Genomic DNA, 15928 nt, shown 5'->3' with positions numbered 1-15928 from the left:
AAAATCACACACACATACACCTTAAGCCTCCGTTAACTTTGATTTATTTATTTAACGTCTAACTAACGGCAGGGACTAAAACCAATTTTTCTTTTATAAAGTGCAGGGACTAAAACCAAACAAAAAAAGTGCAGGGAGCGAACCCAAAAAAAATGGTGTAACTGCATGGACTAGTGGCATATTTAAGCCTATTTGATTATAACTTTTTGGAATATACTCCTTTCGTTCCTTTTTAAGTGTCGTTCTAGTGCATATTTTTTGTTTCTATTTAACTGTCGTTTTGGTATTTTTAAGGGTATGATTTGTCAACTATACCCTTTGTCAATTGCTCTTATCTTTTTCAATAAAACTAATTAATGATATATATGGAAAACTAAAGTTTGTTGTTTTTTTTTAAATAAAGTTTGTTTCTTGTTATCGTAAAATTTAAACAAAAGTTTGTTACCTATAATAATGGTTCAATGAATAGTTAAAATTCTATAATAAGATGAGTAATAATTGTTAAAAATTTCAAGCAAAATATACAAACAAATCTGAGAGAAAAATAAAATAAAAGACTCCATGAATGTTCAAAAGGAAGAAAGAGGGGAAGACTCATTGGAACGGCTGATGGGGGTGAAGATGGAGAAATAGTTGAAGACTCATTTGACAAGATAGAAGAACAATATTTAGAAAATTGACAATTATTTGTTATGAGAGAGAGTGTGCAAAAAAAATAAGAATTTGTCGAAGAAAAAGATAGTAACTAACAAATCTTTGTTACGTGAAAAAGATAACATATTAAATTTATTGGAAAGAGAAAATGTGTGCAAAAAAATAGGAATATATTGGTGGATTAAAATGATGGTATAACAGGAAGAAAAAGTGCAAAAATAGACTTCGTTATTTTAGTGTTAATATTCTAAAACAACACTTAAAAAGGAACGGAGAGAGTAATACAATTAAATAAAAATTCAACTTATACTGTTTCAATTTATAATTTAATTATCTTTTTAAATAATACTATTAAAAAGATAAAATTGTAGTTTTTTTTTTTTGACAGAAGATAAAATTGTAGTTAGAATAGTTTAAAGGATATATATATATATATATATATATATATATATATATATATATATATATATATATATACCTTTTTGTAGTAAAAAATTTAACCCTCTTTTAAGATATTTAAAATGAGTGAAGATCGCTGATGTAAATCTGAAGAAGATAATTGTACTTTTTTTGTCAAATATATTTTAATTTAAATTTACCTTTTTTTTATTTATTTTAAGAGTCAATCGATTTTAAATAAGTTTCTTTTTATTAGGATTTGACTAGATTATTATCTTTTATATATGATGATATGACTGCGATTTTTGTTATATGGTTTGTTTTTATGTTACTATATTTGCTGCTTATAAATACCTTGCGACATCTTAAATTAGGTTACAAACAGTTGTGATATTGCTTAGAGAATTACACTAAAGTGTTTGTTTATTTCGCGGGTGTTGGTTGACTTCCAAAACCTCTTTTTCTCTCTCCGGTGAATTAACACAGAAAATACTATCAAGATGTATAACTTCAACGAGGAGGTTCTGCTGTTCTTCCTGTTACACTGTTTTGCAGAAGAAGGTTTAAAGGAAACAGCACACACGTATGTCTCTCTATTTTTCTTCAACTTTGGCAATTCCTATATTGAATTTTCAATGCTATATATGTGAACAGTTATTTGTTTTATGTTTTGAAAAGTCAAAAACTATTAAAACAAAAAAAAAAACTATGCACCAATAATTTACAAGAGAATCAATAGCTCCAATAGTTGATCCTTCTAAATAACCAAAGTGTCGTTCAGGATAAGCGCCTTATAGAAACTTTTTAGGGCAATGATGATGACTTGGTTGATAAGAGGGTTTTAGTGAGGTTTTCTCAAAGTTAAGTTTTAGTGAAAGTTGTCTCAAAGTTTTAGGAAATAAAGCTTAAAAAACTAGAACACATATATTTATAATGCTTGTTCTATGTTCGATTCTCATAACACTTTTTAATTTGGTTTTTTGTTGCTTTTGCATTTTTTTTTGTCTCTCTTTCCGTTTTATTTTCCTTTTTTCTGATTAAGTAGTGTATGAGACTAGGTCACTAAAGCTTTTGTTTTTTCTTTTATTTTAATCTGCTTTTAACTTATTGACAAAAAAAGATAAAAAAACATCAATACATGAGTCAATATATTTTTTTTGTTTTGGACTCAAATATGGTTATTTGTTTGACAATTCATTTTTTTTAACTTTATTCTTTTGTTAATTTAACAGGTTTGAGCGTGAAAGTGGGTTGTACTTTGACTTTAAGTATTTTGAGGAGATGATACTTACAGGCCAATGGGATGAAGTTGAGAAGTATCTTTCTGGATTTACAAAAGTTGAAGACAATAATCATTCACTTAAAATATACTTTGAATTGAGAAAACAAAGATACTACGAGGCTTTGGACAGGTAATTAACTATTTTATGGCCAATATATATATATATATATATATATATATATATATATATATATTATGTTATTTGTTAAAAATCGTAATAATTTTTTTCTTATTCTAATTTTTGTTTTGTCTTATTTCATCAGCAACAATCAAGGCAAGGCTATAGAAATCCTTACGAAGGATCTAAAAGTCTTCCGCTCAAGGAATGAGGAAGTATTTAAAGAATTGACTCAATTATTGACTTTCAACAATATAAGGTATATGCAATATTTGTCTTGTTGGGGTATGGTGAATTGAATTCTTCATTATGTGTGTAACTGTTTTTGTTGAACCTGATTAGGGAACATGAATTACTTTCAACATATCAAGATGCAATTTCAGCAAGAAAGATTGTGATGAATGAAATTAAGGAAATCATAGAGCAACATCCTATGCTGAAAGGAAAATTGAAATTTCCTGATATTGATTGTCAGAGGCTAAAACATCTTCTAAATGCAAGGTTCCACACTTATTTCCTTAATTTATATAGTAGTTGATATTAATGCTCCATATTTTCTTAGTGCATTGCATTAGAATTAATAAATATATTTTTTTATGAAATAAGTTTTTTACTATTATACATTTTATTAAGTAGTTCATTTCAGCTTCATGTAGAAATTTTATTTATTAATTGTTCAATTTGTTAGCTTAAATTGGCAGCATCAAAATAATGCTGCAGCTTCTCCAGAACATGGCCTCTTTATGAATCATGTCAATCATTTCATACCATCCCCTGCTGCAATAAATCAAGGTATAAACTTTGATATTTTAATTTGATAATATCTCATCAAAATTGGTTCCCTCCTAAATTTTGCAACCTTGTGATGTAATTTAAGCTATGCCCTAATGATGTAATTTTACATGACCTTTATGCAGGAACAGCTTTGAATAATCTTGGGGTGCCTAATGAGGTCAGTTGGATAAAATATTGATTTAACCTCAGTTCTTTTATAATTCAAAATAATATTTTACTTGTTTTAGGTTTGAAAAGGTTTTTTTTTTTTGTATATTATTAAGATTTTTTTATGAAAGTTTATAAATGTATTTTAATTTATTTTGGTTTGTACTAACTATCATTGTTTTAAATTGCACTTGGCAACACATTAAAGATTTGGACGTCTCCCCAACTCAATCTAGACCGCATTGCTGCATTCGTCAACAATCACAATGTAATTGCAAACCCTATTTTAAATCTTTTATAATTTTCAGTGATTTTATTATTTTTTAACGGCAAAATTTATTAATAATTAAGTCTTTTGCACAAAACAAACAAAGACCGGTAAGACATAAAATACGAAGCAAAGAGCGTCGTATATAGGCGGAACACCCAAAAGAAGAAATGCATACACGGTACATCTTAAACACCAATAAAAAACAAACCTCCAAAAGTAAATCAACACTAAAACTAAGCTAATCCCCCACAAAACCAACATAAACCAAAAGTTGAACCAAAATTTCACACTCCATTGTGAAGGGCCACAGAAACAAAATCCAAACACTCATCGCCTACTACTCACACCAAAGCCACTCCAAAAAACCATCACACCCACTAAAACCCCCTAACAACAACACTTCACCTTCTTACACCTCAACTGAGCCAAATTCCCACACTCGTTCGGATTCCACCACCAATCAATCCTCGGTATGTCGGAAGACACCAAAACAAGCCAAACAACTTGAGTCAAGAAATCGACTCCCAATCTCGAATCAAAAACGATTTTATTTTTCTTCTGAACATTCTTTTTATCCATAAATGTGTTAGATATTAATTGCCTAATCAGATGATTAGTGAAAAAGTCTTGGCAGATTACGTGGAATACAAGCAATCTAGGCCTTTGCATATAATAGTTGTATCATTGTGAAGAATGAATAAAACACTCCTTACATCTCATTCTCACATAATGTGTTTTTTGTTTTATCTATGAAATGTAGTGTTATATCCGTGAGAATCGGAAGGTTAAAGAAAAAAAAAAAGTAGTGTTGTATGGTTACCTTGATAGACAAATATTTGGCTGTTTGAGGTTTTCTTGTCTAGACATTTCGTTTACATATTATTATGATTTTACAATGCTAAGTTTTTTTTTTTTTTTTTCTGTTTTCTTTTAGAGTGGTAAAAATTTGATGGACCTGGAACCTGATTTAATTGAAAAATCCCACAAATTATCAGAAAGTGTATTTCAGATTTGTACACCATCTCAATGCCATATGTTGCTACTTCCTAGACAGCCCGAAGAAAACAAGGTATGACATTTATATGATTAATTGATATTATTGGTTTTTTACATCATTAACTCAAGACAAAAACATATCATTAGCAATAGGAAAATATCTTGATCCTTTTATTCTTGCAATGAAAAAAAAAAAAAACTTATCTTGATCATTTTATTCTTTAATGTGTGTCTTATAAGTAAGATATTTGATAAAGTAGCATCTTGAGATTACAATTTTTTGTTGTCAAGTAGCTTAGTGGCTAGATTCACACATATTATATGTGGAGAAGTGAGGAATCCGGTGTTTGAACCCCGACCCCTACCTATAATGTGTTCTACCAACTGAGCTATATTTTTTATCATGGTATAATAGTGAAATATAATTAGATACTTTATTACAAAAAAAAGTACACTATCAATTGATAAGTTTTCATTAAGCAGATTGTTAGACTCGCTTACACAAATTCGGGAAATGGCATTTTGGCATTGACATCAAATGGTAATCATCTACTTTGGTTATGGACACATACTAGTATTGATATGGGAGCCAAGGTAATATTCCCTTTCTTTTGATATATTAAAATTTGGACATTGATTTTATGTTCACTTTCTTATTTCTCATAAAAATAAAATTTGGAAATTGATTTTGCTATAATATATAAACTATTGCTTGTAGGCAACAACACAAGTTCATCCTCAATTGGCCAAAAATGGTTTGGAATTCATGAGCAATGACCTTACAAATGCCAATGGTGAAGATTTAGTTTCCTGTTTTGCTATATCAAAAGCAGATTCTTACCTTCTATCAACCTCAGGAGGGGTGGTTTCTTTGTTCAATATGCTATCATTTAAGGTAATCTTAAAGATAGAGTCTTACAAATATAGTTCTCTTTTATTTTCATCGTTTACAAATATACAAGTCATTATCTGCTTGGTCCAAATTAATATGATTTAACTAATCATGTCACACATTGTATAATAATTGCAGACTCTATTAACTCTCATGCCACCTCCACCAATGGCAACATGTCTTGCCTTCTATCCTAAAGATAATAATACTTTTCTTATTGGCTTGGATGACTCCAGCATACATATATACAATGTTCACAAGCATGATGAGGTATATTTATTTCTTCATTCAAGACATGCATTATTATTACATGTTTAAAGGATAATTAAACTAACTTTATGTATCAATCATTTATGCTAGGTTCAAAAGCTTGAGGGTCATTCTAAACGAGTTTCTGCTCTTGCCTTCTCAAATACTTTGAATATACTTGTTTCTGCTGATGCAAGCCCTCAGGTTAGTATTTAAATTCCTCGCCGGCGACCCCCCATTTTTTGTCACATTACGCAATGTCACGTCATCAAATGTGATTCCACATCATTAGTGAATATGACATGTCATAAAAAGTACTTGTTTACGTTGAAATAAGGGATCAAAAGTACATTTAAACTCTCTTTACTATTATGTTCGGTAAATACTTTGTTTAACATTATTTTGATTCTAATTTTTGTTTTATATGCAGATTATTGTATGGGATAGCAGTAGCTGGGAAAAATTGAGAGAGAGAAACTTGCAAATAGATGGACCAAATGTGCCACAAATGTTTTCTGAAACTCAGATTCAATTTCACCCTGATCAGCAAAAATTTCTTTTTGTACATAAAATTCATCTTGCAATTTATGAAGCAACAGAACTAAAATGTGTCAACCAGTGGGATCCAAATTTTCCAACAGTTATCTGCCAAGCAACATTCTCATCTAATGGTCAAATGGTGTATGCTTGTTTTCTTGATGGGAATTTGGCAATATTTGATGCATCAAATTTTCAAATGCATTATAACATTCAGCCTTCTGTTTACCACCTTTCATCAATTCCCAGGTACTTTTTTTTTTTCTTCTTCTTGGCTGTAATTTCAGGGTTTGCAATAACTTTTTATCATACCATAATATTCATAAAGGTTAAATATTGTTTTTATTCTTTATAGTGAAATTTGAATGTAAAATCTGTTTATTAAACTAATTGTTAGTTTGATTTTTATTTTATTTTTTTTGCCTGTCTCCTGAGAGGTCACTTGGTTGCAGACTCGTTCTTGCGCCTTGAGGTACTCGGTTTTGAGACTCGGGCACCAAGAGTTTGAAAATTTTAGTTTTAGCTTTTAGCTTTGAATTATAATCATAAATTCATGCTTTTAATTATACAAATAGAATAATAACTCTTCAAAGCTTCTGAATTAATATTTATTCCGTACATATGTAACTTTGACCCTCAATGTAATTTTTTTTTTGTTTGATTGTTGCAGTGTGAAAATCTACCCAACTGTTTTAGCTGCACATCCACAGAAACCAAACCAATTTGCTGTAGGGTTAACCGATGGTTATGTTTATGTGTTCGAGCCAAAGGAACCATGTGGTAATTGGATCATGTCTCAAGTGGATAAGGAAAAAGCTAACAGCATAGGGAGTCAAAGTTGAGATGGATTGATAAAACACACCCTCCGATCATTATTATAAGCAAAAAAAATCATATTTTAGGATTATTGAATGACCGATGCATCTGATATCTAACTCTTTTTAGGCTTTTGTCATAACACTTCTTGACAAAACCTTTAAATTACGCTTAACATTTATTATAAGTTTTTTTAGGATTTCTTCGGTACAGGTTGAAAATCGACAATTGTGATAGTATTGTTCTTTAAACCAATAATTATTAAAAGAGTTGTTATTTAATGAAAAGCTATTTTTAAATCATTTACAAAGTTGTCGTACAAGTTGTCCTTCAAAAAAAAAACTATTTGGATCGATGAAACATAACATAGCGGAACAGAATGGAATCGAACAGAGCGGAATGGAACATAGATTTCATTCCATTAATTGTTTGGATATGCTTTATGACGGAATTGAGCAAATTTCTCAAACCATTGCTTGAAAAGTATGCGGAATGGAATGAGTTATAATCTTTTGATTCTATTTTTATCCTTACTTAAAAATAAAAAAATAGACATTTTATTCTCAACACAATCCTTGAATAAATATCTTTTGTGCATCTAATATGAGAATCAAGTTGAAAAGCTTCTTCTTTTTACTTGTTGTTCTTCCTCCCCCATAACTTCATGTAAAACATGGGTATCTTTCATATAACACATGATTATGTAGGTTGTAAGTCATTGGTATTGTTCATCTACATCTTCATGCATTACTTGAGCATGTTTCATGCAACAGATAAAAATGTATGGGTTGTTGGTTGTTATTTATCTACATCTTTATGTAATATATGAAGAAGTAGACATTGGTTGATGGTTATAAGTCATACATAATAATGCATGAATATCTAGCCATTGGTTTTTAGTTACAAGTCATACATGAAGATGTTGTCATTGTTTGTTTGTTATGAACCTATATTTGGTTGTTGATTTATCCTTTTTTCATCTTCTTCTTCGAGTATGAACATCGATTGCTGATACCATTGATGAGATTTTTTATGTTTGTATAGCAAAAATTATATGAGATGAGATACTTTTTCTTATGAAGAAATCTCTTTTCCTAATGGAGAAGTCTCTCTCTAAATTTTTATTCATGGCTCGATGTATATAACAAAACTATAAAGCAAAACATATTTCCAAAACATATATATTTAAATAAAAATTGCAAATCCTAATGATATCTTGTTTTAAACCTAAAATAATTTTAAACTAAAATTTTCCAAAGAAAAGATAGTTAGACATTTTTTAAGAAGAAATTTAGACAATTTATTCTCAACATTGGTATGCTCGATGGTGTAGCATTCGGATAACACCTACACATGTCTTCTACCATAATTAAACGTAGAACCTTGAATAAGCATATTTACCTATTAAACTTTTGAGTTTTACATAAGAAACATTTCTATTAATAACACCAAATCTTCAATTTCCAATCCTCAAAATTGAATGTTAAAATGTTTACTGTAAGCGCATAAAACAAAAAACTTTCATAAATAATATAAGATATATTCAATCTCACATTGTTCTTTAGATATGTCCTGATTTTCAAAACTCAAACTCTTCTAGAAATCTTCATGAGCGCTGGCAATTTGGCATCACTTACAAACTTGGCAGCTCAATAGAGATGGGTCTAATCCAAAAATTTAAAAACCTAAATTTCATATATAAATAAAATAGACGCAATCTTGAAGGAAAAAAAAATTAAACTTTCGATATCCGAAATTTCATATCAAAATACACTATATTCACCAGCAAAAAAACGGGCAAGTTTACTCTCTTTTTATTGCGCTAACGTTTAAAATTTATAAATGTTCGTTGATTTCAAGTTATAACAAATCAAATTAAATATGATTTTCTTTTTCAAGGTAGTGACTTGAAAATATTCTTAAACGATCCACGGTGTTTGCTCCCATTTTCGCCATATAATTCGCACTTCTTGATAGTATCTGTTGTCTCAACATATTTATGAGCTGTGTCCACTAAATCCTACAATTCATGAGTTGTGTGAATTTTTTTTTTTTGTTGACCTTATTACCAAAAAAAATGAAATTTTTGACCCCCTATGAGAATTAATTACTTAAATGACCCACTTTCATGTTTTTTTTTTACTTTAAATTTTTTTTTTTGTCTTTTAGTGTCCATTACCGCCATTTGAGATGGCTGTAATGGCAGAATATGACACCTGTCCAGAGACAGCCGTTTTTTTTTTGTCCTGTAGTGCATTCAGAAAATTGGGAAAAAAAATTCAATTTTGCTCCCGCAGGGAGTCGAACCACAGACACTCAGGTGGAATGCCCACAGCATTGCCACTATGCCAGTACACGCTTGTTGCGATATTTCCCATCCGATAATATATATCCCATTTCGAAGAACAGTTTCACACACCATAATATACATCCAGATTTTGTTCATATTCGTAAAAAAAAAAATCGATATAAAATCTAAATTTTTTTCGTATTCTTCGAATAATTTTTTAAAGGGTTAATTAAGTTTTTAGTCCTTATAAATATTCACAGTTTTGTTTTTAGTCTCTACAAAATAAAATCATACTTTTTAGTCCCCGTGACATTTTCCTTAAGCATTTTATGGACTAAAAATGCTGATGGAAAAATTTTATAGGGACTAAAAATGCTGCTGGAAAATTTTATAGGGACTAAAAGTGTTGATGAAAAATTTTATAGGGACTAAAAGTGTTGATGAAAAATTTTATAGGGACTAAAAAGTATAATTTTTATTTTGTAGGGACTAAAAAGAAATTCTGAATATTTATATGGACCATTTACTTAATTAACCCTTTTTTAAAATAGGGTTTATTAAGTATATGGTCTCTATAAATATTCAAAATTTTGTTTTTAGTCTCTACAAAATAAAATCACACTTTTTATAACACTTTTTGACATCAAAAATAAAAATATTTTTGATCTCAAAAATATTAGTCAGATAATATTTCAAAATAAATTCTAGGCTATGTCAAAATAAAAAATTATTTATCCAATTATCCCATCTAATAAAAAGTTCTAGACTAGTCAGATAATATTTTAAAGGGTTAATTAAATAAATGATCCCTATAAATATTCTGAATTTCATTTTTAGCCCCTACAAAATAAAATCGCATTTTTTAGTCCCTGTAAAAACTTTCGTCAGCATTTTTAGTCCCTGTAAAATTTTCCATCAACATTTTTAGTTTCTATAAAAAATTTAAAATGCAAAAGAAAAATGTCACAGAGACTAAAAAGTGTGATTTTATTTTGTAGGAACTAAAAACAAAATTTTGAATATTTATAGGGACCATATACTTAATTAACCCTATTTTAAAAAATTATTCGAAGAATACGAAAAAAAATTAGATTTTATATCGATTTTTTTTTTACGAATATGAACAAAATCTGGATGTATATTATGGTGTGTGAAACTGTTCTTCGAAATGGGATATATATTATCGGATGGGAAATATCGCAACAAGCGTGTACTGGCATAGTGGCAATGCTGTGGGCATTCCACCTGAGTGTCTGTGGTTCGACTCCCTGCGGGAGCAAAATTGAATTTTTTTTCCCAATTTTCTGAATGCACTACAGGACAAAAAAAAACGGCTGTCTCTGGACAGGTGTCATATTCTGCCATTACAGCCATCTCAAATGGCGGTAATGGACACTAAAAGACAAAAAAAAAAATTTAAAGTAAAAAAAAAACATGAAAGTGGGTCATTTAAGTAATTAATTCTCATAGGGGGTCAAAAATTTCATTTTTTTTGGTAATAAGGTCAACAAAAAAAAAAATTCGAGTTGTGTCCACTAAATCCTATAATTTATGAGCTGGTGTGATCTCAAATTAAACCTCTATAACCCGCCCGACCAAAATTTTCGAAAGAGCTCCCATCAACTTTAAAGTCACTTGATTCTTGTTAGGTGGAGACCAAAGAACCAACTGCACCGCATCAAATTAATCATCATGAAGCAAAGAACAAATATAAATTTAAAACATATCAAACAATTTTATAGTATCAGATTAAGATTTTCTATCCAAAAGATATCAGAACATGCATGTATTGAGATAACTTTCCATCGTTTATTTTGGATAACTTTCAATATATTTTCTCCTATTTACAAGAAGTCAAATAAATGACAGTTTTATAACATTAACACACAAAATAAACACATTAATCACACTATCAACTTTTCTTAAAAAATGTGAAAAGGCTAAGAGTGTTTATACTCTATCCATCCCTGATTATAAGCTCCCTTTGAAAAAAAGTTTAGCCCTAAATTATAAGCTTCTATACAAATTACAAGTTGCGTTTATTTTTTTCCAAACATATTCATAATTAATATTCCTAGTAACTTGCATTGAAATATGAAAAGTCAAATTAAATACACATACAAATAAATGATTATTTAGTAAAATTTACACACAACCTAGACGCATTAACTATACTACCAACTTTTTTTAATGCGTAAAATTAGTAAAAGAAAACTTATAATAAGGGATCAAGTGAGTAGATGTTAATTTTCAAGGTGTTTTATTTGATCTTAATGTTTAGTTTTTGGTCAATTTTCATCTTGATGATTTATGTAATTTTTTTTTTATTAAAAAAATTGGATGAAGCATTGCGCTTAATAAAACTACCGTCAAACATCAAGGCCACAATTCAGTCAACAAATACAAAAGCACCAAACCCACGATATTCCCACGTTCACCATATTGGCATATTCCATATCAGCAAAATTTAAAGAATTTTGCCTTAAAAAACCCCACATTTAATACCAACAGGTTGTAACCTCTAAGCATCATTTTAGCCATATCAATGGAACATTGAGCCAAACAATGGCAAGGGAATGTCCATCCCATTTATTACCATACGGCGTTCTTATCTTTCCTAGGCAAATATATAAACTCTCGTGGACCGGTTTATATTACGGATGTGGATTCACTTCAGTCTTTTTGGTTCAGTCATCTCTCTTTTTCTAATTCAACGGTTGATTGATACATAAAGGAAATAATAATAAAGAAGGGAGAGGAAAAAAAAAAACTAGTGGATGGCTGAGATTAAGACTGGATGGACATTATAAGAGAATGAGCATAAGAGGATCCAAATACCTACAGTATAGCTAGATGTATCTTTCAAAAAATAAAAATAAAAAATAATACAACTAAAGTTAGGCACGTGGATCGGTCCGTTCTGTTTAACTGCTCTTCAAGGAACTATCATGATAATTAAGGCTTTGTTCGCGATAGATAAAAAGGTGTATTATGTTGGTTTGAATCCCTCCTCATGTGGTCTGAGGTTAAACAAACTGATCCGCAAACTGTTGTGTACCAGAGTAACAAAAATATTATCACGCAGCTAAAATAAGAGATGAGAAAAGAGGAACTGAACACACAATATTTTACGTGGAAACCCCTCAACAAATAAGGGGAAAAAACCACGGGGCAAGAGTAGAGAACTTTCACTAAGTGGAAGAAATTACAGGACCTCTCTCTAAATACAAGAAGAGTACAATTAACACTCTCTCTATAATTACAGGACCTCAATTAACACTAAGTGGATGATGCAGTGTGGCATCTAGATGTCCTAATGTTCGGCTAATTGAGAATGAGTAGGGTTTGGATATTAATTGGCTATTGCACTGTGCCATATTCTTGGCTGGTATTGGAGTTGAAGCTACTTGATTTTCTTCTTTTTTTGCAGTTATATGTTCCTATTTCCAAGATAGGACACAACACCATAAAACATGCTATTAAAAATGAAAACAATTTAAAAGTTTATCTAGATAATTCCATAGTTGAGAGAGCTGACAAGAGGTTCAGCTAAAGAACCTATAGCCAGTCAGATTGGTATTCTTTCCTGTTTGGTTGAGAGAAAAATCTTTTCCTTTTAATATTATACATGACGTCATTTTTACCGAGCACAAATTATTGCATCTTCGGGTGGATATGAGGGATTCAGACAGTGATGATATTAAATGTTGCTTTTTGTTTAACTCTGCTTTCTCTCAGAAGATACTTCTATTTTCTCTTCTAATCTAGTAACATATCTTGATCTATCCAAAAACAAAATGTAGTGTATCTTTGAAGACCTATGCCTATGATGATACAACATTGGGATCATGGATGATGGGCGTCCAATCAACATATATAGACGACAGTCGGCTTTGCTGCAGTAGCATCAGTAAAGGTAATCTCCCAATCCTCATGTTTCAGTCACTACTTTATGACCATTGAATCTGTGGAAAATGAAAATGTATTTGGGTAAGATAATGTATCAAGAAAAAAATACTTAATGTGTCTTCAATATATAATGTATCAAGAAAAAAATACTTAATGTGTCTTCAATATATATTGAAGAAATTATAGATATATGCACCGTCAGTGTAAAATTGATAACTCACCAATCTATCATATTATATTTTTAAATAAAAAACTCAAAGCAAGTAATGCAAGTGTTTTGTTACCTAATTTACACTGATTGTGCTTATATCTTAATATATACAGTATATGTATTTGTTTTGCCCCTACCTAAGTTCACAAAATTGAACTTGTCTTACTAGTGGTATCCAATTTTCAGATAAGGTATGCTCGTTGGCTTGATTGGATGATGTGATCCACATGTTTCACTACTTGTCTCGGAGTTTAACGATCAATGTTAGTTGAAGATTATGTTTACTCTTTTTGATCCAATACAACATTGAGAGCTTTGCAGACAACCAATAGAATTCCTTTTTATACCTACAATGATCTGTTCATTCTTTTAGATACACTACATTATGGAAGTGCTATATGATCATAGGCCTCCTCTGTTATTATTGTTTTACACAAAACTTCTGTTGATGATCTAATGTTGAAGAGGAAAAAATTCAAAGAAGGCATAGGTGTTTAATATATTGTGTATTAATGCATTGAACCACCCAGACAGCAAATTATATTTTTCCGTTTTTCTCTTGCGGTGCTTTGCATTCCTAAATTTTCTTATTTTAGTCCCTAATAAGATTTGTCTTTTATCAACCCGTATCTCCAAGCTGACCTATTGCTAAAAAATTGTTGATGTGTGAATTGCTTATCGAAGCATTATTTGTCTTTTTTGTTAATAGGAATTGAACTCCATGGCTAGAACCCGTTGGTGCCTTTTTCATCTAACGATATTTAAGACTGAAAATATCATTGAATGTTGTTATTCATGAATCAAATGAGTTAATTTAAGCTTAAAATTAGGGTTGATAACCAAATCAGTTACACTTTAATTATACTCCCTCCTATCTTTATTATAAGAGGAAAAGTCAAAAAAACATCAAAACTAATGTAATCATTAACTATTGCAACCTTTTAATCACTTGAGTTAAAATCCTCTCCATTTGTGAAAGTAAATAGATAAATATAGTAGATAGTGGATATTTTAAGTAGCGTTTGAGCTTAAAGCTTATCATCTTTTGTTTCATTTTTACCCTTATTATTTTAAGTAAAACCCATATTTACCCTTTATAATTTATTATACTTTAAAAACAAAATGCTTGGACTGCGTATGATGCTTCTGTAGTGACATATATATGCCTTCGCTGTGTGTGTTTTTTTTTAAATGATAATATATACTCCTTCCGTCCTATAATATAAGAAAAAAAAAACTCATTTCCTTTGTCCCAAAATATAAGCAAAAAAGACAAACTTTTATCCTATTTAATCTTGTTTTTAAAAAAAATCTCTTTTCCAAGAAAAACTTTTGTTTATTCATAAAATCAAATGCAAATTACATTCAATTTTCTCTCTCTTTCATTTTTTCCATAACCAATAGCCAATGAAAATTGTTTTTACATCTTCCTATAAAACTTTTTCCACAGAAAACACAAAAAAAACTATACTCCAAATTCTTATGTTTTAGTTTTCTTAATAAATGTGATTTTTTTTCCTTATAATTTGGGACGGAGGGACTACCTCACTTGTGTTTTTGCCTTGTTTTGAACCGTATATAATTGTTTCAAGTCTTTTGTAAAAAAAATAATATTTTATGTCTATTTACCCCTTCCTTGATTGATAATGCATTTAATAATTCAGTAAAATAAATTTTAAAAAGGTCCTCTCAAAAAAAAAATGAAAATATTATTCATTGTAATTTGTAACTATCAATTATTGTTAATAATACATATTTTTTTTTGTTGTTATTAATAATACATAATAATAATAATAATAATAATAATAATAATAATAATAATAATAATAATAATAATAATAATAATAATAATAATAATAATAATAATAATAATAATAATAATAATAATAATACATTATGATAACTGTCAATTTTTTTTGAAAGAATTATCATAACTGTCAATTGTTATGTTTAATGGTTTGTTTATCTTTAAAATATTTTAGGGATTTTGCCTCAACACACATTAGTGTCCGTCCTTTTCGTTAGTATTTTTTTAAAGGGTCTTTCTGCTAGCCTATATATCTATATATTAAAAGGATACATATGATTTTTCTCGATTTTAATTATAGCCTTAAACAAATTTGTCTAATGTTATATTGTTGATATCATTAAAAAAGATAATAATTTATATTGTATTTGCTATATTGTTGGAGTGATGGAGTCATTCACAAAGATAAACATGATTTGTTACAACTTGAAAGTCACAAATATTTATATTATAATTTTAATTAAAATCACACACACATACACCTTAAGCCTCCGTTAACTTTGATTTATTTATTTAACGTCTAACTAACGGCAGGGACTAAAACCAATTTTTCTT

General features: G+C 29.4%; 1 protein-coding gene and 1 long non-coding RNA gene across 2 annotated transcripts; both read left to right on the top strand.

Moving 5' to 3' along the window:
* The first annotated feature begins 1553 nt into the window (after positions 1–1553).
* On the top strand, positions 1554–7182 carry LOC146952528 (topless-related protein 1-like). Its single transcript, XM_085739800.1, has 13 exons — positions 1554–1636; positions 2286–2465; positions 2599–2712; positions 2796–2954; positions 3142–3245; positions 3371–3405; positions 4601–4735; positions 5146–5256; positions 5381–5557; positions 5693–5824; positions 5915–6007; positions 6234–6589; positions 7011–7182. The coding sequence occupies exons 1-13, from the start codon at positions 1554–1556 to the stop codon at positions 7180–7182; spliced, it is 1851 nt and encodes a 616-aa protein (XP_085595926.1).
* A 6039-nt stretch (positions 7183–13221) lies between these two features.
* LOC146952527 (uncharacterized) lies at positions 13222–14128 on the top strand. The gene is made up of 2 exons (XR_015006597.1): positions 13222–13362; positions 13753–14128. It is a non-coding gene; the product is annotated as an uncharacterized LOC146952527 (long non-coding RNA).
* The last annotated feature ends 1800 nt before the right edge of the window (positions 14129–15928 follow it).

This window comes from Medicago sativa, chromosome 1 (assembly GCF_051527215.1).
Source record: "Medicago sativa cultivar Bolivia chromosome 1, Bolivia_mono, whole genome shotgun sequence".
Taxonomy (NCBI): Eukaryota; Viridiplantae; Streptophyta; class Magnoliopsida; order Fabales; family Fabaceae; genus Medicago; species Medicago sativa.
This window is presented reverse-complemented; position numbering and strand designations above follow the sequence as displayed.

Bases quoted from the DNA above. Each gene is read 5' to 3' on its own strand.
- LOC146952528 (XM_085739800.1), top strand. From the start codon at position 1,554: ATGTATAACTTCAACGAGGAGGTTCTGCTGTTCTTCCTGTTACACTGT. The intron at 1,637-2,285 runs GTATGTCTCTCT...TTAATTTAACAG, and splicing joins TTAAAGGAAACAGCACACAC to GTTTGAGCGTGAAAGTGGGT. The intron at 3,246-3,370 runs GTATAAACTTTG...ACCTTTATGCAG, and splicing joins CCCTGCTGCAATAAATCAAG to GAACAGCTTTGAATAATCTT.